This window comes from Cylas formicarius, unplaced genomic scaffold (genome assembly GCF_029955315.1).
Source record: "Cylas formicarius isolate icCylForm1 unplaced genomic scaffold, icCylForm1.1 PGA_scaffold_7__23_contigs__length_41026272, whole genome shotgun sequence".
NCBI lineage: Eukaryota > Metazoa > Arthropoda > Insecta > Coleoptera > Brentidae > Cylas > Cylas formicarius.
In genome coordinates, this window is record NW_026844352.1 from 7,007,400 (window position 1) to 7,028,742 (window position 21,343).

At 33.3% G+C, this 21,343-nt stretch overlaps 3 protein-coding genes across 11 annotated transcripts in view; all 3 read right to left on the reverse strand.

Annotated features, from left to right (window-relative positions):
* The window catches only part of LOC132704440 (uncharacterized), a 48,912-nt gene extending 44,478 nt beyond the window's left edge, over window positions 1–4,434 (reverse strand). Inside the window, exon 1 of the mRNA XM_060674440.1 lies at window positions 4,295–4,434. Coding sequence (XP_060530423.1) covers window positions 4,295–4,317 — 23 coding nt within the window. The 5' untranslated portion in view covers window positions 4,318–4,434. The remainder of the gene's footprint in view (window positions 1–4,294) is intronic.
* Window positions 3,834–21,343, reverse strand: part of LOC132705186 (organic cation transporter protein) — a 38,643-nt gene continuing 21,133 nt past the window's right edge. Inside the window, exons 1-11 of one of the 4 annotated variants that reach the window (XM_060675632.1) lie at window positions 19,177–19,334; window positions 18,908–19,084; window positions 9,994–10,246; window positions 9,831–9,937; window positions 9,265–9,419; window positions 9,007–9,175; window positions 8,150–8,294; window positions 7,944–8,044; window positions 7,006–7,220; window positions 4,523–4,704; window positions 3,834–4,470 (exon numbers count right to left, since the gene is read on the reverse strand). In XM_060675632.1, the coding sequence (XP_060531615.1) occupies window positions 4,336–4,470; window positions 4,523–4,704; window positions 7,006–7,220; window positions 7,944–8,044; window positions 8,150–8,294; window positions 9,007–9,175; window positions 9,265–9,419; window positions 9,831–9,937; window positions 9,994–10,246; window positions 18,908–19,084; window positions 19,177–19,184 (1,647 nt within the window). In that variant the 5' untranslated portion in view covers window positions 19,185–19,334 and the 3' untranslated portion in view covers window positions 3,834–4,335. Of the gene's footprint in view, window positions 4,471–4,522; window positions 4,708–7,005; window positions 7,221–7,943; window positions 8,045–8,149; window positions 8,295–9,006; window positions 9,176–9,264; window positions 9,420–9,830; window positions 9,938–9,993; window positions 10,247–18,907; window positions 19,085–19,176; window positions 19,335–20,906; window positions 21,003–21,343 lie in introns of those variants that run through there. The other 3 variants (XM_060675631.1, XM_060675633.1, XM_060675634.1) reach the window with 3 other exon arrangements.
* LOC132705189 (cytochrome P450 4C1-like) lies at window positions 10,602–18,182 on the reverse strand. 6 transcript variants are annotated; one of them, XM_060675643.1, is made up of 8 exons: window positions 16,722–18,182; window positions 15,584–15,699; window positions 12,968–13,077; window positions 12,171–12,447; window positions 11,751–12,115; window positions 11,633–11,701; window positions 10,840–11,188; window positions 10,602–10,788 (listed from the first exon to the last, which is right to left on the reverse strand). In XM_060675643.1, exons 3-8 carry the CDS (start codon window positions 13,070–13,072, stop codon window positions 10,622–10,624), a joined length of 1,332 nt encoding a protein of 443 aa, XP_060531626.1. In that variant the 5' UTR covers window positions 13,073–13,077; window positions 15,584–15,699; window positions 16,722–18,182; the 3' UTR covers window positions 10,602–10,621. The 6 variants fall into 6 exon arrangements, with proteins under 6 accessions (XP_060531626.1, XP_060531625.1, XP_060531624.1 ...); XM_060675642.1 differs by having other exon boundaries at window positions 15,584–16,656; window positions 16,717–18,182; XM_060675641.1 differs by having other exon boundaries at window positions 15,584–18,182.

The window sequence follows — 21,343 nt, forward strand, 5'->3', positions numbered from 1 at the left end:
TTCTGCGTATTAAACCTTACTTAACAATACGCTATTCGTTATCGCAGGTAGAATTAATGACACTGACTAACCTGATTTTGTCCAAGGGGGGCGTAGTACGGTAGTTTGTACTGTGATGTTTGGTAGTTTGGTAGTGAGCTCTCATTTATAAAACTGGGAAAAGTTTCGATATCTTCAAATTGTAAACACGTATCATTAGAATTATATTTTTAAAATATTGATTACGACATGTACTGAGTAACTAAATGCTCTAGCAAAAATATTCACACACATTGAGGAAAACGTATAACTTTATATTAGAGAAAAATAACTATTTTTAGAGGTTGGTTTTTCAAAAAGGTGGGATTTAGTTAAAGAACAGATATAGACTAAAGAGAAAAGTTACAATTAAAAAATCGATGTTTTCATGTCATAGCGAAGGATGGAATATTATTAAAAATAATACTTGCATAAATTGTTGTCTCCATTTGTGAAAAATATGGAAAATATCCTCTAGGTTCGCATACCTTTTTTTATTTTTTTCAAGGTGGCTAACAAAATACACAGACAGAAAAGTTCAGATACTGTACGTAGTTAGCACGGAATATTAATCTGAAGGCTGCAAGACAGTGAAAGACTGATGCGCTTAAGTGTGGTTCAGAGAGGTTATTTGGGCTGTAGAAGTTTTTCTTTGAACGGGGTTCAAATAGCGTCTCCTAGAGCGTTAGCAGAGAAGAGTATTACAGTATTTAGTATAAGCGTCCAGATTTCATTGTTGTTGAGATTGCCATAGAAACACACTTTCATGTAGTAGTAGCAGCAGCTTTAAAGTATATGACTTTTTAGTTAAGATGCCTTTCGAGTTTGCTTCATGGGTTGATAGGAGATTAAAGGGTAGATACAGATAAGTTACGAAAAAAAAGTATGTACACTATCCTCAAAGATCACCAATAAATAAAAGAAATTGATGAAATAGTAAAGTTGACTACGATATCTTAAAATCATCAATAAGATAGATAAATTAATTTTGAAAATATTAAATAATAAAAACAAATAATAAAATAGCAAAGAAAATCTAAATCATCAATAAGATAGATAAATTAATTTTGTAAATATTAAATAATAAAAATAAAATTATAATAGCAAAGAAAACCTACCACGGATACATACACATAATATTTTCGACATATGAACTTTTCCCAGATAAATAGTCAAATATTTCACGATACCTTAAAACAGAAGAATGCGGAAATATGTATGAAGTTAACGCACGTATATGGATTCTAATATGCTAATTTATTAATGAAAATTTTAACCAGGTTTTTGTTTTGCAGATATTATTGGTGGTGCCAGCCAGCTTCCAGTTCCGAAAAAATAAATCCAACACTTTTCGTCTTTATTTTCCCTGTCCTTTGTGCGCAATAGTAAAAAGTACAGTTTGTACCCGCGAGGGTGACATTCGCCGAACTATATGTTTTTAAAATAAATGTTTTGGTCAATATTCACTAGGTGGGGTTACCTTATTAAAGAAAATCTTACGCCAAGAGGGGACACTAGTTTACATTCGAACCGCTAGAGGGTGCAGATGGTCACGCGAACAATATGATCAAATCTCATTGACGCCATTGCTTTTCTTATGGGTGTGAAAATATCTGGGCTCTGATCGCAAACTAGGGGAGGGGGATTGATTAAACCCCACATTTCTGGTTGCTTATCCAATGGGGGCCATGGGATAAGCCAATGGGGGATTATGGGTAAAGGGGGAGGAGCTAGAGAGTCGTGGGGAAGGAGGACAGGCCCACAAAAAGGGAGAGGAGTGGGGGTGGCCTATAGTGTACCTATTAACTACTATTTTCGTCTCAATATCTTTCAAATACTAGTCAAACTCGGCGTCATCGGGCTTTATAGTAATAACCTTAGTAAACCATTAAATTTCGAAGTAAAACCCCCTTTCAGAGTCAAATAAGTACCGATTTCGATAAGATCCCAGTCAGAATCTGCTTTTTCGTCTCTTATTGTACCCAAATCTCCCTTAGAAATGCAGATATGTACTTAAAACCCCTCTTTTTGTTACAAATAATTGGTTTTCGCCCTTGATTTCGACCGGATTATAGTCAAAACCTGCATTTTCATAAATTACATTACTGAAATCTACATTAAAACTGCAGATAACTACTTTAAAACCCATTTTCTTGGATTGATAGTAGGTTTTTCTTTCTGATTTTTAACAGATTCCAGTGAAAATCGGCTTTTCCGACACATATCGTACCTAAAACCGCAAGAAAACTTAAAATATCAGCTAAAACTATCATTTTTTGATCCAAAAAATTACATATTTATGTCAATATCTTTCAAATACTAGCCAAAATTGGCGTCTTCGTGCATTATAGTAACGAAAACATCTAGAAACCATTATATATTTTAGAGATTTCTTAGTCTAATAGTTGCCGATTTCGATAAGATCCCACTCAGAATCTGCTTAGAATTGCGGAAATTTACTGGAAACCCTTTTTACTAGTTTTGCTAGAACTTTGTGGTGCAAAAACAAACACATAAATATACATTGTACAAATTGCGATAAACACTTTTCTGAAATTGTATGCATTATTATTATATAAATAACAAAAAAAATAGAAAATGCTGATTAGTAACAAGTAGATCAGGTTAAAGAGATAGAGAGAGAATACGTACTACTAATACTATTAAGTTATTTCAGGGATACGAAGAAATTTAAGACTTTATGAAAACAGCATTTTACCTCAAAAATTATTATGGTGTGTTTAGTCTACAGAAGAAAAGACATCAACAAGCTTAATGGAAAGGAGAAAATAGAAACAGGAAAAAAGTGCGATTTCATGGATTCTACCCGCGATTCAAAATGATTTGAGATCTGGGGATACGTATACGATAATTAAGCAGTAATATAGCGAATAGGCCATATTTTACATTGATCGTGTTTATAATGAAGGTTTTATTAATACGTACTGCCAAGCCAAAAATAAATTATCGATTTGCTCGTCAATCAAAATTAGCTCGAAGAAATGTTTTTATCTTCCTAATATATACCAAAAACTTAATGCGGAAGTTTTAGCAGTTGTTTTGCAAAAAAGGGGGCGTGCTGAACTATATTCTTTTATAACTTTAGATATTACCAAAAACATTGGAAGCAATATGTTACCGTAGCTAATTTGTAGAAATAAATGGAAAATAGCAAACAAACAATAAGTATTTACTAGCAAAATTTATGTGTGTCTGCTTTGTCATACAAATATGTATCTTAAATTATTTTATTATTTGTTATCTATCAAAGTTTCGATTTCTTCGGAAACTACATACACGAATGTGCAATAGTTTTGAGGACGAAGCTAGATCCAGAAAAAAATGGGAAAAAAGAGTTTCATTTTTCATTGTTTGGTCTAAAAAAATAATAAAATCTTAAAACAATTTGAGCCTGAGACGCCACCGGAATGAATAATTTTATTTTGATTAAACAAAATAAAATTCTTTTTGACAGCAAATGATTGTGTCAAAATCAGCTATTTTTGAAGGATTAATAAAAAAATTTTGTCTATAAACCTTGATACTCTGTATTTTGAAAACCAAGTTAGAATACATGCTTATATAAAAGAGCAGACTTATTCTTGGCTTTGTAGTGAATTCTAATACACCCTGTATAGTAGAGGATGCTAAATTCTTTTGTTCGGTAGAGTATACATAGCCGCAGATAAATCAGATAAATAATAAATAAATGAATCCGGCCCGGATTTTATTCGTACTGACGTCATCAGAAAAACGGAAAAAAATCCTAATTGAGATCAATTAAGGAAACATGTCTTAAGCAAATAATTGTCGTCTACATAACTTCGTGTATTATGCCTGAAGTCCCTTTTACGTATTTGAAATAATCATAGCAATATATATGTATACACACGAACGATGTTTGTCATGACCACTTGTTTTCTGAGTAAGATATATATACTGACGTGAATTTTTAGTCAAGGGATTACCTCCCTGACATTTAGGAACACTTAGTATAGCAAAAGGAATTGGGTAGAAAAATATAAATGTAATAAAGTAATGCCACACAATTTTTGATATATTTGAATTCTAAAATTCCTCAGCTTAAAGATCACAGCTCGTCAACTAACTTCTCTATCTCAGACCTTGCAAGCATTTGTCCTCGTTTGTAATGAACCCGCACTCTATCAGCTTAGAGTAAAACTGAGATTATGTGTATATAAGATTATCCAAATGTAAAACGAGTTTCGGTTGGCAATGTTTTCCGACTTTCATTACATATCGTTTATTATGATACCTGAGATATTCACGGCAGTTCATTTTAGACAGTATTTATAATTAAAGTTCTTCGGCTTCTAAGGCAGTTTCCGGCAACTTAATTTCGTGCGTTTCTGGCAGTTTGGTGGCCAGCATCCCCGCTAAAATCGCAAGACCACCAAACATGATCATCGGGAGTGGCTTATAATAAACGCCCTAAAAAGAGAATAATAAACTACCTTATAGATTAAAATTGTTAAGTTAATACCAGCAACGGAACGAATGGTGCCAATAGGGCTCCGAATCTTGCGCACGTAGAAGCCAGTCCAACCCCGCCGCTTCTTATTATGGTGGGTAACATTTCGGCGGTGTGAACGTACGCTACCCCAAATGCAGACGTGATGCCGAGTTTCCCAAGAAGAAATAGCGTTATAACTTCCCAGTTGTTACCTACTACCAATAAAATTTTCTATTGGTGATGTTATAACTCGATGAGACCGGAAAAAATGTTAATTTACTTGGGAAGTGAAATTTGGGATGGTTGCAGTGTTTTCATATGTTTTCAGAGTTACGGGCTTGTGTTGTATGGTTTATGTTGATAATGCTTAAAAAAAATTCTTTTGGTATCTTTCGCGATCCAATACCTTTATGGATTGATCTCAGTCTTCAACTTCAAACGAAAAGCTTTTGCTCGGTTACAAACCACCATAAATTGTGCTGAAGGATGACACTCAAGAAATCCTTATAGCTCTTAAAGTAAAAATGTTATTGTTATTGTTTAAAACCTTCCTGACAAATCAGCTTTATAACCGCAAGCAAAGTGATTTACGGATGCTATTTGGTTTTCGACATTATTTGTAACTGGAAATAAATAAGAACTAAAAGTTCAGATTTTCACGAAATTATATATTATGACATGACAAGTGTTTCGACAACACCGTGTCTTTATCAAATTTGATAAACAGAGTTACAGAGTTACGAATAATAGCAATAATAGCAAAAATTGTTAATTTCATTTTATCATTAATGGCATGATAATGTATATTTTGTGCGTATATTTTGGCATTCTCGACCTGATCTGACAGCTGACGAAAATTTCAAAAGAAAATTTAAAAAAATTCTTTATTTCGCTGGTTAAATGTCTAAATTGTAGGTAAATACGTGGTATTATTATTTTAAGTAATTTTCATAATAATAATAATAAAAAAAAAAAATTACAACAGACATACATTCATAAATGTAAGTAAATTGGGAAGACATGCACCAAAAGGCTTAAAATAAATCGCAGGTATCTAACCAAAACCTACAGTTATTTAAAAAGAAAAATCATTGTTCCTCATAGCAAAGTATAAACCTTATATAGTGGTAAATAAACAATAAATATCAAAGAGGAAAGGAAAAGGGAAAAGGTAGAAATAAGAGAAGAAAAATTGGAAAAGTTGAACAAATATAAACAACTATTGCAAGACACTACTGTTGACGTTTGAGAAGAATAAATTTAAACTTAGCTCTAAATACATGGTAGACACCTCCGAGACCAGCCCAGTCCAGAGAGTTAACTAGTGAAGAAACATTGTAAGAACATGTCCTTTTAAATATTTCCTTTCTATGCTGGGGTACAGTCAACAAACTCCTATTACGCAATTTAAGCCCGTGGACGTTCGCTCTAAAGGAATTTTTAATGATGTTGAAATAAAAAGACGCCATATGCAACTTAAATCTATTATGCATGTTGAGCCAACCAGCCATTCGGAGAAAATTTGAAATTCTTTGGCGTATTTGAATTCTATTCATCTATCTCAAGCATGAGTTTTCAAGTTTTTGGATCCACCTTTTGTCCGTTGCGTCAAGGCAAGGGCTGTAGAACAGTGGTTCAGCTGAGATAACATCATAGAGTCGCAAAGCAGTCTCTTGGTATGTCAAATGCCTTATTAAAATCTAGCAATAATAATTCCGAGGTTTTGTTTTCATCCTCAACTCTGAATAAATCCTCCGTTGCTTCGGCGAGAGCACTCTCGCAGCTATATCCCTACCGAAATCCTGATTGTTTCTGTGGTAGTATTCTGTCGCTCTGTTACTGTTTCTAAGACTTTTTCGAAAGTAGGAAGAATGCTGGTCGAACGAAGAGGAATAAACTCGGGCGGATTCTTAGTTTTTGGAATAAAATCTGCATTTCTTCGGGCCAGTGGGAAATAAGAAGTTAGTATGCACTTATTAATTATGTGTGTGATGTACGGGTTAACCATCGGGCAGCATAAATCATGTCAAAATCTGATATAATTAGTATTATTCAAAAATATATATAGTTTTTGTTTCCAGGTGTTCTAATTTTTATGCGTTTTTTTAGAGGTTTTTAAGAAATTAGGTTATACACACAGTAATAATAAATAAAGCCATTAGAGTAACAACGAGAGTAGGTGTTATTCTCCCATTTATAAAAATGAACGAAAGAAAGGCAATTATATCCATTATTAACTAGCCGTCTTTTTATATTGCAAAATTTGCATCACTTTGCGTCACAGACCAAATACATTGAAACCACAGATGAATGATTGTTTCCTGATTTGATTTGAAGGGAAAGAGAGAGCTCTTCTGAAATTGAATTTTCACAGGGATTTTAGGACCATACAAATAGTGTGAGTGGCAGTGATGATGGACGGAGGGCGATGGGGTGGTGCATGTGGTGGGGTTGTTATTTTTACCACTCGCCTAAATTATAATTTTGATTAATTTACTAAATTTAGCACTTACCGTTGGTAACGAAGATCGTTAGCGTGCATGTTATTCCGGAAAGTAACAGCGACAGGATTAGGGACGGTTTTCGTCCCAGTTTTTGTATACAGATCCATGCGAGACTATAACCGGGTATTTCTATCAGGCTGACCAAGGCAAAATTTACGTATTTGTCTCCGCTTAAGGTGGTTGCGTTTATTGACAACCCATAAAATACGAATGCGTTTACCGCCCTGTGAAAATAATATGTATGTATATCCAGAAAATATTTTTTCCGAAATCTTATTGATTACTTAGAATTCAAACTGAGTCTAAAGGTTCATATAAAAATTCGTATCTCAATTTTTAAAATGCAAAATGCAATGAAATTAAATAAATAAACGCGATCCAATAAAAAAAAGTGTTCACGGAATACTGGTGGCGTACAAAAATAATTCAAATTTGGAGACCAATTCATGGAATTAGAAACATGTTGAAAACCTGTATTAATCATCTTAATGATAATACTCTTTATTGTTCAATTGCAGAAGGATTAATTTCCTTCTGACTCTATTAGAGAAAGACAGAAACAGAAGCGTTACACATATAGCTACTAGATATCTACAGGCCCTGTTTATGCTGATAATACAGGAACTTTTGAAGCCACCATGAAAAAAAATGTTAAGATGGGCTATCCAGCACGTACATGCGCCATCATTTCAAATATCGTTGGCAACCAATAAGACCTAGCGGTGTTCAACACCCTATATGGCCGCTGACAGTTCGGCACTTCGGTAGTAGTAAGCCAAGAACTTTTTAAATATTCAAGTAAAAACAAGTTAAGTGTGTGTCGTTTCGAAATATAGCTATATGATGTGGATTAATCGTCATTGAGACGTGTTGTGGTAAAGCTTTCTCTACTTGTGCAAGTCAATGATAAATGACCACGGAAAGTTTACTTCCTATTAATTCCTTACCATACATAAAACACAATCAGGAATCTGCACACCAGCTTTCGCGATTTAAGCATTTCCTTAATTACTGGGAACATATTCTCTCTTTCCGAAGAATTTTCCCCCTAAAAAAGAAGGTGCTGTATTATTGAAAATTTTTCTCTCATGTTTCTATTGCATCGATTGCGTTGTGGGGTGCCGCAAAAGTTTATTAAAGTCAATCTTCTTACGTGATTGTATTTGCTTTCTTGAAACGAATCGATAAGTGTAGTCGATAGTGTTACTTTGTTTATTTTCGCTACTTTCTCAACTATTTTCTTAGCCTTTCCATTTTCCGACTTGGCCATCAACCATCTAACCGATTCAGGTATTATCCTGCAATAGCGACTATATGAGGACGCATGAGGACGGGATTCTTAGAAACCGTGCGACCTTGACTTTGGTGCGGTTCTTAAGATTCCCACGATATACAGTATGTCTCACTAAGAAGAGTTCTCGGCTGTATATAGGAAATCATGGCCTGGGGAAAAAGCATTTTTAAAGACGCCATGAGGAATTGTTGGAAATTATTTTTAAGTTGCTTAAGCTGCCGCTAGAAGGCACAACTTCTAGTACCAATCAGAAAATGGGATTTTCGTATTATTGTTTTTGCATATATCTTCGATTGGAAAAAATACCTAACACAGCCCTAAGGAGCAAAAAATGACATCTAGCTAGTTAGCACTCCGACAACCCCATCAAAGTTATAAATATTTCAATAATAAGAAATCTAATCCTCCCTCATCAGTTTTTTTTAGCAGATTGGGTAAAATAGTTCAAACAAAATAAATTTTTAACCACTGTTTACTACGTAAAAATTTATCAAAATCTCATTTTCCTATTTATTACACAACTTGCCCTCTCTGGCAGCCTTGCTAGAAACTTGAAATCAATTTTCAGCAATTGTTCATTGCCTCTTCGGTAACAATTTTTTTTTCTGCAAGTTATACGGTTAATACTTCGACAATACAGCCAATAGTCTTTCTTAGTGGCACACCTGGTATATTTTTGTCTTGGACACAGTGTATAATGATCTCTCGAATCGTACCAGTAGTACACCACAAAAAGAAGTGAAGGCGCTGATACGATTAACTGCAAAAGCACCCAATCTTTCGTCAGCCATGCGACCAAGGCAACCAAGGCTTCTCCGAGTGCATAAAAGTAATTGAGAACTATCCCTGTGATTTCGCGTTTGCGTTTGCCAACCATTTCCACGCCTGCCGCCAAAAACAAGACAATGGATAGTGTCCCAATAAAAAAATTGGCTGAGGACTTTCAAGTACAATTATACCACCATATTTCTTACCTATTATGAAAGCCAACGGGTAAACTCCGGCTGTTCCAAGTGCGTTGACAAATACCAAGGTAACAAAAGTTATATATTCCGGAGATATAACTTGGGCTACCCCGGAGGCTGTCATTAATATGATACAAAAGATGAAGACCAGTTTCCTACCAAACCTAAACAAAAAAAATATAAAAATATATAGAGGGTGTTTTCAATTAGCGGTCGATATTTCACAGGCCGAATCTTCTTTTTATATCGACAATATTCCGTTATACAGGGTGTTCGAAATGAGAAGCAAAGGAAAGACCAAACCAAAAATTTACATTTCCGGAAGGATTGTGTTCAGTAATCGATTTTAATCTAGAATAGTCAAAATCTAACTTTAGAAACAAAACGACAATATCAAGGTTTTAGCCATTTTGTCGTTCATGGAAATGGAATTTATTTTTTCAAGCGAATTATTTTTGGGACAAATGATTATAATAAAAAAAACAATTTTTTTCTTGAAACTACTTGAGGGATGGCCCTTTGAAATATCGAACATTTATTAAAAATATCGGGGTAACTTAACTACGGTACAATACCTGTCTGCTAAAATTCCGAATAAAGCCGATCCGATGATAATTCCCGCAAAGTGGCTGCTTCCGATGAGCGAGATTTTCCATTGGTTGTCGGTGCAAGTGATATTCCACTAAAACAACATTCTCGACTATTAAAACCATAGAAATGACAAACGGAGTTCTTTACATCGTTAATGATGGTTCTTTCGAAATCGTCGAATATCCATTGCGAGCATTTGACCACTTGACTGGTATCAAATGTGTCTTTCGAGCAAGTTTTATTTAAGTTCCACGCCGTCCAGTTAACGGAGAATCTGTCACAGGAGTCGCTCTTAAATCCGATCACTTGATCGCTGTCACTTTCTTGTGGAATTGCCCAGTTTAACCAGGGTTGTTCATATTTTGTGTCAAATGCTCGTTCGCATTCTGGTACAAAGCATCTAAAAAACAGAAGAAGAAGCCAGTGTACAATATGAATAAATTTTAGAGAATATAGAAAACTATTTTTAAATTATCATTAACGCCTTCAGTAAATGTTTTATAAACTTCTGTACTAAATTGTACTCCTAGTCAAAATAAAAAGTAAACCACTAAGATGAACATAAATTTAAATATTTTTTCAATTATTTATGTGCGTGAAGCAAAGCGTAAAGCGTAAACTAGATTTGTTATTGGTTGTTGCTTTTTTTTATTTATCAGTTGGGAATTTAAAAATCAGCGTTACACGACAGTTCATAAATACTTGCTGAAAAAGTCAATCTGTACACAAAAATTAAACAAGAAATCCATTAGAAAACAATTTATTTCAATATAAATTACAAACTATTTCTAGGCACAAATTTAACCCTCATATTAGACCTCGGTTTTAACATGAAATGGGGTATAAATTTCAGGTCAGTGTCTTTATCCACTTCTTCCAAATCGAATTTCCTTATAATTCCGCAAATGACCGCTTTTATCTCTAACATGGCGAACCTCTGGCCTGCAATAATATAGAGTTAAATGAAAACCACGTGTTGCTGACCGGAGCGACCTATGCAATTCCTGGGGCCTCCGCTGAAAGGTAGGTAGGCAAATGGGTGCCTCTGTTTGACGTTTTCCGGCAAAAAACGGTCCGGATTAAATTTCAACGGATCCGGATAAATTCGTGGATCTCGATGCAAGTCGAAAATGTGCAGATGAAGTACAGTTCCTTTGGGAATCTGATATCCAGTGTAAGTTACGAAATCTTCGCTAGCTATTCTGGAAATAAATGGAACGCTAGGGTATAGTCTCAGGTTTTCTTTGATGACCCTTTCAGTGTACTGCAACTGCTGCAGGTCGTTATAAGTAGGCACTCTGTTCGGCCCTAGGATTTCTTCAATTTCTTTTCTTACTTCGTTCTGTCGGACATATTTGAGGTATACATGTAAACATTTGTTTAGCAATGAAGCACAAATTAAAACAAAAACAAAAACATGCTGTCACTGTGTTAAGTTTGCAAAGTGCAAAGTGAAAACTGCACGACGTATTTCTTTTTCCCTTTTTCCAAAATAAAGCCAAGCGCAAAGTGAAACTTTCAATTTCTTTTCGGTTGGAGATAATCAAATATGAAATACTATTAGGATCATATAAAATTATATTGACTAAAAGAAACAATTAATGAACTAAGGCTCCTTGAACACAACAAAGTTTTTAGGTTTTTGTACCGTTCTCTAATAATGAGATATGTGATCAGCCTCTTGAATAGTCTTGTCATTGTTTCAGTGTTCGCAAACTCACGCCTTGGATAAGAATTCTGCGATTTTCATATTTTAAACAGATCAAACTAAAACGCTCAGCGTTACCTGAATGCCCTTGTGATTCGCAAGTGACAATAGCAAAAAACAAATGGCTGACGTGGTCGTATCATATCCCTAAAAAGCTTTCATGTGAGTAGGAAATATCGATTTCTTTAATGAATACCGCAAACATAAAGGTGTCTACTTCTTCTCTAATATCCTCGTAATCCATGTTGTTAGCGCAGATTTTAGACATCAAGAGAATATCCAACATTCTTAAGATTTTGCGTCCGGAATAGGAGTGTTCGGTCAATATCTTTCCACTTATTAATTGTGTTTCTCGGTCCATTATTATTTTGTGCGTTAGATTGTGCAAAAACTGAACCACAGATTTTTCATCTCGACCCTCTTCTGAAAGTTTAAACACGAAAGCGAGTCGCAACCACGGCTTCCAGATTCTTCTGAATATAATTTCTGCGAGTTTTCGGATCCCTCTGCGGTATCTTGTTTTAGTAGTATCATCAATATTTCTCATGCCCATTGCCGTCTCTATTGAAAACGGATGCTTCTAAATGATTGTTAATGATGACTGCCGATCGCTTACCGCTAATGATCTGAAGGGTCGTGGGTGAAACCAACGATTCCAGAGCTACCGCAGTGTTTGTGCATGTCGATTCAATTTTCTTTATCAATATTTCGGTCTCATCGTTGAATACAGTGAGAAAATGTTTCAAAATAGTAAAATGGAAAGCAGGCGTCAAAACTTTGCGCCGCTTTTGCCATTTGTTGTTCGTGCTTGTAATCAGTCCTTCTCCGAGCCAATTCTTGAGAAAATCATAGAGGTTGCTTTTGGTTAAGTGTTTCATTTGAGATAAAACTATCTAAAATTTGAAAATTGTTAATGTATTTGAACGGACATGCTCGAAGCATATATGTTATAGTATTGAATATATAGTTCATTTCCTTGTTTTTCTATGCTTTTGGACGACACCGTAAAATATGATTTTTATATGGATTTTAGAATTTAATAGTTGTAGTTTTAATAATCGGCTTAAAATAAGTGCCCAAGTTTTAATATAATTTTCTCTAATTGGTGCAGAAATATTTGCTTTGGAATTAAATACCAACAGAAAACAACCATCGACCAAGACCATTACATAGAACAAATATAGATTATATATTCAAGCACAATTCCGCAAGTAGAAAAATTGATAAGTAATTGAAATATTATTACTTGTAATAGTTTAAATTTTCTGCCATATTTGCAGAATACAAAGCATTGTTGTGATGGATTCAATCTTCCAAAATCACTCTGCTTATCAATCAATCACGACGGACAAAAACTTGCCTAATTTTAGTTAATCGGTATATACCAGTAATTTCATTTGCAGCTATTATTACCTCAAAGTCTTTCGGATGCAAAATGCCTACCGTAACAATATATGGGGAGGTGAAACGATATATGGGCCAATATTTTTTCGCACATTCTCGTAGTAGATCAAACATTTGTTCTAAAAGAAAACAATTTGTTATTAGATTGTTGATATTTCACACACACATACACACACACAAATTATATATATATATATATATATATATATATATATATATATATATATATATATATATATATATATATATATATATATATATATATATATATATATATATATATATATATATATATATATATATATATAAAGTATCTAAAATTTGACATACGCTATTTAGGTACAAATATTCTTATTTTATAATGTTTTAAAATAAATAAAATATTGAAAAAATAGTTATTGTCTATTGAAAGCGGCACCCAAAAAGGTGTATCAAAATCGCTTGATATACCCCAGATACAGAGTTTCTTCTATTCTCAACAGAGGTACCAAAATTCGTCAAACTAAATTTAGTGGAAAATACCGGAAACAGTCTTTCCATATAATAATGTTCGCAGAAAAACTACTACAGATGCAAAAAATATATAATTTAGTGGTAAGCGTACATTAATTTACTTGAATATATAGGGTAGGTTCTGAGGTAGTTGCAAATCAGCCACACATTTATATTTTTTTCGTTAATGCTATGTTCATTATCAAGATTTTTAATTTTTAATCATTTTTAATTATTTTCGTTTTTGTTAGTGTGCTTATAGCAGTTGTTTAAAAAAATTATGTATTATGAATTGTATTTAAATTAAAAAATCGTAATAGTGTACATACAGTATAAACTCATTCAAAGCTACTACTTATGCATGTAGCTCTCTCGTTTGTTTATAAACAGACAGATTTAAAAACAATTCGAGATTATAAACTATATATTAATTTTCACCGTATGTCGTATATTTAATTTTTGTTTATTTTGTATAATGTATGTATATGTATATGTATGCTATATACTTATACTTATACACTTTTGTACATAACATATGATTGTGTTAGGTCTCCTAATGTCCTTAACAACCAGTATACAGAAAATATATATTTGATAGATTGTTTGTTTGAGTTAGGTAGTACCGAAAAGCGTCCATAACGGTAAAGGTTCAATTTAATGATAGCTTTTCGACGTTTTCCTAATAAATAGAATATTTTTATTTGTAAAAATAGATGAAGTTTCTCAAATGATTTATTATTATAACACCAATATCTCTATTGAAAGATTTTGTTGATGATATTAGCACTTTCAACAGTGAATAATAAAAAGACCTCCCGAAAAACCGAACGTATAAAACAAATGTTATTAATATTAATTTATAATAATAAGTTTAGTCCTTTCGATTGCGCTATACCATGTCAGTTAATACTTTGTAGGTACGTGATGTAAAGTATCGTTAAGTAGTGGAATAAATTGCTGAGAAACATCGAAGAACAATCGCTGTCATTTAGTTCCCAAATTAATTTGATCTTTAAACAGTAGTTCTCTACTTACTAATATAAACGTCATAGCAAAGTATCTTTGTGGGATTTGGAAACGACCATGTACCTTCCCTATGTTATATGCACGTAAAACATGTACACTTACCAATGAATTTCAGCATTATAATAATTTTTGTCACCTGGACGGTTGCTTAAAAGCCAGACCGCATTTCCGATCAGCCAATGCCCATCAGGCGATGGGATTTTTGCAAGGATTCTTCTATATCTATAAACTTTTATTAAATGTGACACCAAGTACACCGATACTGCCAGCAACGCCACGGCAAAAATGATCATGATAATAGCCGATTCGCATTTGATGTCGATGTTAATACGAGTACAAAATAAGTAATAAAAATCACACAATTTATTTGCGTACGATTTTAAAATTACCGACAAGATGATGTTTTTGCACCGAAATGATCAAGTTTAACATATACTGCCCGTCCCAAAGCGCCTCGACGTTTGACGATTTTCACAGGTAATATTCAAAGGATAACAAAGCCTTACTTTCTGTTTATTCTTAATTAGTCATTAATAATTAGTACACTTTCTTTGGCAAAGGAAAATTTTAAAATTTGATTAACCAAACCTTTACGTTTTTCAGTTGTGTTGTTGTACACTCGTAATGAAGGTTGAGCTTTTGTTGTTGAGTTGTGATAAAAATATTATCATTGCTTCGTCAATAACCAATAAAATACAATTTTTGGAACTACCATTAATGATATCCATAATAAAACTCGTAGTTCCTCCTTTGCTCGAGTATATATATATGTATATTTATGTATATTAAAACATATAATACGATTTTTTTAGTAGTGGTTCAAAGTAATTTTGTCTTTAACTTCGCACGTGAAATTACAAAAAAATGTACCTTCTGAGATATTCAGTACACATTTATTCTTTTCTATTATTATATGATTAAAATAAGCATTGCCAATAAATATTGAATCATGACTTTTCGTATATCCTGTAAATTGCTCTTTCCTGCACTTATCTTTCGACTATAGTTCGATATTTTTTTATTTGAACTGAAAGCGATAGATTTTGTGCTTAAAAAACGATATACAAAATTGAGAACAAAATATTCATATTTACTAGAAAACCATACCTTTGCACGAGGCTTGGCCGAGTGACGTCAGTAGCCAGACACAGGAGACTGGTTGGCCGGCTGGCTTTACGATATCCACAATAATGTTGCAGTCATCGGTGTTGGGTTTAGAGTATCTAGTTTAAGCGGGTGCGGATTTACTGTTAAATTCTGTGAACTTTATCGGAATTAAAAATGGCAAACAGGAAATGGTGTTTTGTTCCAAAATATACAAACTCGTCCAGTACATAAAAAAAAAAATTCTGTAAATGTTCCACAAGCTCCTCTACAACGTAAAAAGTGGTTTGACGGAGTTCGATGTGAAATCAGAACTCAAAATGATATGGAATACTATCTAGAATATAACAGACATTTAATCTCTACAAAACAGCGAGTGCTCAACGTCAAAAGGCAGAAAGATATTTGCCGCCAGTGCCGGTTGCGGGGCCCTCAAACGAAAAGTCTCCCTGAATTCAAATTTATGATTTTCAAGTCGTCTCCAAAAAAAAAAAGATTATGAGATTATATCTACTTGACTGGTCGTTCTCCTAGAACTTCTCTCATTTAAAACATCACATAGTTCACATCACGATCCGAGCCAATTTTCGTTACAAAGTAATTTCGATTTTTAGAAGTCCAAGAAAGTTATACAAAACAAGGGGCCAAAAATCAAATTTTTTATTGTGTACGTGTCCAATAATTTTACTAATAAATTGACTAGGTTCCTAATATGAAGTAAGTACGATGCTTCGTACATTTCTGTTAGCCTATATTTGAAATAATACCATGTATATTCATTTTCTTTGAAACATTGAAAGTACGTTCTCATGAAGGAGAAATTCGCTTATTTTTGACATTTTCGGAATGTGATCGCTTAGCCAATACCAGAGGGAACTTTGATTCGGGAAAAAAACATATTTTGTAAATTGTAGAAGCAAATAAAACGCACTTTTAAGTATACCAGAGCCGTTTTTTTTCTTTGCCGTTACTGCATGCAAAACAGAATATTCAATGCAGAAAAAAAAATAATAGCTTTCATAATTGTTACGACCCGGCGTGTGTACCATGTTTTAATATCATAAACTTCCAATGAACTAAAATAAAGAAAAAATAAATTTTACCCATTAGTGCTAGATATAATATTATATACTTACCACACTTCTTACCGTTAAAGAACGTCACGCTCTGAGGTTCGTTTAAATTTGCGTTATTATGTTGCCACAATAGTATATTATGCAACAAGTGCGGTAAACGGCATTTGACTCACGAGTTTATTTGACACGAGCGGAGCGAGTATTTAATAAACGAGTGACTTAAAAAGTTTACCGAACGTGTTGCATACTATAATTTTTCTACGACCGTTAGTTTTTGGGTAAATTTTCGCAAAACAACACGAATATATTCACTGACATGACCGTCAGAACTGACAAACGTCAAAATTCAAGGCGTGGGAAATATCTCCGAAAACATCCGATTGCTCCAAACCCGTGCGGTAAATTCTCGCAAATGTCCGAAGTAGCTCGGATCCGTGCGAAACGAAACTGGCGTGTTAAAGTGGCGCTTACCGCACGCTAGGTGTGTAATTAAGTATTTTACAGACGGGAGTAGAAAAATAAATAAAATACACACGGCACACGGCACAACGCGGCGTCGGTTGTGTCTGGCTACTGACGTCATGCGGCCTGGTCTTGCGCAAAGGATTCGTTTTCTAGCTTCGCGCCGACCCTTGATTTTAAAATATTTATATATATCTATATTTTGCGCAATTTTTTTTTCTCGTTTTTCAACATCAAACTCACTAGATTTTAGTAAAAATAGAAGTCATACGAAAAATGCCGAACCGTTTTTTTTCTTTATATTCCATTTTATGTTTAATACAAAAAGCCACAAGTGTATGTAACTGCACCTTACTACTTTGCCATGAAGCTGTATATACAACAAATTCAAATTTCGTTAATCGTGACGAATTCAGAATAAGAATCACCTCATTGTACAATTAAAATCGTTGTAAACGTAATCACGCATCCAACTACTTAAAAGTGAATTGCAATATGCTTTTGACAATTTTATCGATACTAAATTAAAAGAACTTTTTAAGTTAATTTTCCTGGTCGGATGATTCTTTGTCTATCGCCGTTTCCAAGGTCATTTTAAATGGCTATTCTACAAGGTGATCAGATTATTTTTTTTCTGCGGTGTCGTGGGAGTAAATAGCTTACGTATAGTGCGTATTTGTTGGTTATTCGCATTCAGTAGGGGATAAGAAACACTTGTTTTATTTATATCCATGTTATAGGAAATACTAAGAAGCAAGCAAATTATTATGGTTCAGTATTAGTCTCCCGAATACAAAACCAACACTTTTAAATTGTTGTTTTTGCGGATTTTAAACGTACATTATTTCCCTACAATTTAACCTAATTTACTTAACTGTCATAAAACCCAAAACACATTTATTCCAATTTACTTTTTCACTTGTTTCACTTTAGAAAGTACTTTAAATAAGTACGATTAAATCGTTTAGCACCCAACAACTTAAGGGTGTTGTACAACTTCAAAGGATTCAAGACAAAATTGAATCTAGACTCATATGTAAAGCCAAGATACTTACCTGACTCGTGAGTGACACGGATTGAGAATTTTTACGGAAGTTTATTAAATTTTTAATAACGGTAAGTCTCTTCGTTGGACCAAATAAATTATACTCATTTATTAGGATTTAAAGGTAAATTATGCTGTTTGCAGTTTTCAGCAGTTTTGTTGTTTAGATTATTTTGAATGTCAACATTTGCCTGATCTACATCAGCAGCACTATATTATAGTTCAATATCGTCAAAAAAAGCTTAAAAATTCCTATTAATATGTTCCATTTTTTTAGTATCGTTTTCCAATTCTTTATAATTTAGATAATTTTCGCTCAGATTTGTAAGCGTTGAATCAGGTTCTTTCTAAGCTTATTATGTTAAATGAGCGGTCGAAATCGTTTCGTCCTTTTATGTGTGAACGTTTCTCAGTAATAATCACGAAACATTTTGAGAACGAAGATATTAAGAAACTTATAAGTAAATTGTTTTAAAAAATTACATCAGTTGACACCACAGCGACACCTATAACGCGGACGTGGTCAACATAACCTAAACAAGCAGTTTTAAAAGATTTCAACATTGTCTCAACAATAGTTCATCAAGTCAACATTATACACGCTTAGTATTCGATATAGTTATAACATAGGCACACACACCTTATTAAAATTGTCATGACTTAGGTGTAATTCATGACGATTTTCCACAATTTGGCACTGTCCAGTCAAGTAATGTAAAACGAATGGTATAGTTTATTACTTACCTGTATTCTGGTACTCCCGCTGTGAAAACGTAACTAAGGCTGTTGGCGGCAGCAAATAGTACAGGTAGGCAGATTAGAAGATAGTTGATGATCTGAAACCTTCCTAATTCCCCGAGCTCTTCCAACATGTCGTCAAAATCCATCATCGGATCTTCTTCGTCGGGTTCTTCGTCAGTTCTGGAGATGAAATAAAATATATTAGTAAGCGAGGCCATTTGAAAAGTTTTAAAATTGTTTTTTGTTTTTCCCAAATTATATTTTCCCCATACCTCTGCATTTTCAGGTTTTTTCTACATTGACGCGCCAAATCGTGGGAATTCACTTTATTTCTCGTGTTGATGTGGATATTACCTGCGATACAGTGGCGTACCTATTTTCGACTTAATTCAGCATTTTAATGGTTTAAACGAGACACTATACCCATTCCGAAATTTAGCTACTAATACAGCAGTCATCTAACAAAACCATAATTTTTGAATGATATTGTATTTTATTTGGTGTCTATAGTAATGCACTTTCCTATTATCTGTTGCTTGCTAATCATTCTTATATATTACTATCCTCTGCCTTTTTGTCGAAGAAATAATTTTTCTTTTGAATTAATAGAAAGTTCCCGAAGAAAATCCTATTTTCCTAAGTTTAACCTTCATCTTATATTCAATTGCCCTAATAATATATGATAGGTTTACCATGTTAGTTAGCTATACAAGTTTTGTGTGGTCGGCAACATATATTTCTAATATTCTACGACTCTGGGGTCGCCGTTAACAATAGCAGAATATATCCGGTACCAGTAATTCAAAGTACAAATTGCAACGTTAATGATCCATTTCACGCAATAGGGTTAATAATAAGACGGTAGGTGAAGCTATAATTATTTCATTGCTTTCTATGAAGTCCAGCAATAAACAGCGAATTATGAAATCCATCTGCTTTTAAAATTTTGAAATTTTAATAATTTTAAAAGTCAATCTAAAACAAAAGTATATTTTGGTTAGTGAAGTGGAATTTTTATTTTTATTATTTAATAAGAAAATAGGAAAAAAGAATAATCAATGTCGTTTTATAGAAAGAATTTAAAATTTTGGAAATAAAATGATGGTATAATCCCTTGTAAGAAGGAATTTGAAAACTTATTAACTTTTTGCACACATTGGTAAGAGTCCGTGTTAATAAAATAATCTGATAGAAACTCACAGTTCCTTGTTACAAACACATCGTACTGTGGACGTATTTTTAAATGTCCGCCGCCATTTAAGATCATTGACTGCGAACTAAAATAGAACTAAATGCGTATAGACCAAATTTTCGGATATTATACAGCGGCGTGTTGTATATAAAAAAATATTTATTGCTTTGCAAACAATCAATGGACGTGATAGTGCTATCGCCGTTCGAAGAATTATGAATAACATTAATGGATTAGGCAAAGGAAAAGACTATTTTTTTTAGTATCGTTTTCCAATTCTTTATAATTTGGATAATTTTCGCTCAGATTTCTAAGCGTTGAATGAGGTTCTTTCTAAGCTGATTATGTTAAATGAGCGGTCGAAATCGTTTCGTCCTTTTATGTGTGAACGTTTCTCAGTAATAATCACGAAAAATTTTGAAAACGAAGATATTAAGAAACTTATAAGTAAATTGTTTTAAAAAATTACATCGGTTAACACCACAGCGACACCTATAACGCGCACGTCGTCAACATAACCTAAACAAGCAGTTTTGAAAAATTTCAACTTTATCTCAACAATTGTTCATAAAATCTACATTATACACGCTTAGCATTCGATATATTTATAACATAGGCGCACACACCTTATTAAAATAAAATTACTTTCGAAAAACAAACCACAGTAGAAAATGATAATTTTTGTAGAACAATAGTCAAGTTTTTGTTTGCGCACTCGATTCAGGTTCACTGATAAGAGATAATCAATTTTTGACATTTATGAATCTAGTTTGCAATATAATTTTTATAATTAGATGCTTTTTTACTGACCGTAAATGATTTGAGAAACGAAAAAGAATCCGAACGATTAAACACTTCAACACAAACACTAACTGCCAAGTGTTTTGACGAGATACAAATATGCAATCATATATAATTATTAACACTCACTTATCGCTCGAGGATACACCTACAGGATGATAAAATAACTTGATTTTAAGATTTTTTTTAGACGGATGTGCTAGACCGGTTTAATATCAATATTAAAAATGTTGCCAGGAGATGAATTATTGTTATAACAATATCTAAGGTAAACGTACTTCAACACAAAACGATGATTAAACACCTACTTTGGAATTATGTTGAATATTTATACATACATTCTAGTAGAACTTTGCCATAAATATTTTTCTGAAATTGTATGCATTGTGATTATATAAATAACAAAAAATAACAAAAAAAAAAGAAAATGGTGATTAGTAACAAGT

Bases quoted from the DNA above. Each gene is read 5' to 3' on its own strand.
- LOC132705189 (XM_060675637.1), bottom strand. From the start codon at position 14,769: ATGATCATTTTTGCCGTGGCGTTGCTGGCAGTATCGGTGTACTTGGTG. The intron at 11,702-11,750 runs GTATTCATTAAA...AAAGCTTTTTAG, and splicing joins TAGACACCTTTATGTTTGCG to GGATATGATACGACCACGTC. The intron at 10,789-10,839 runs GTCGCTCCGGTC...ATATTATTGCAG, and splicing joins AGGCCCCAGGAATTGCATAG to GCCAGAGGTTCGCCATGTTA.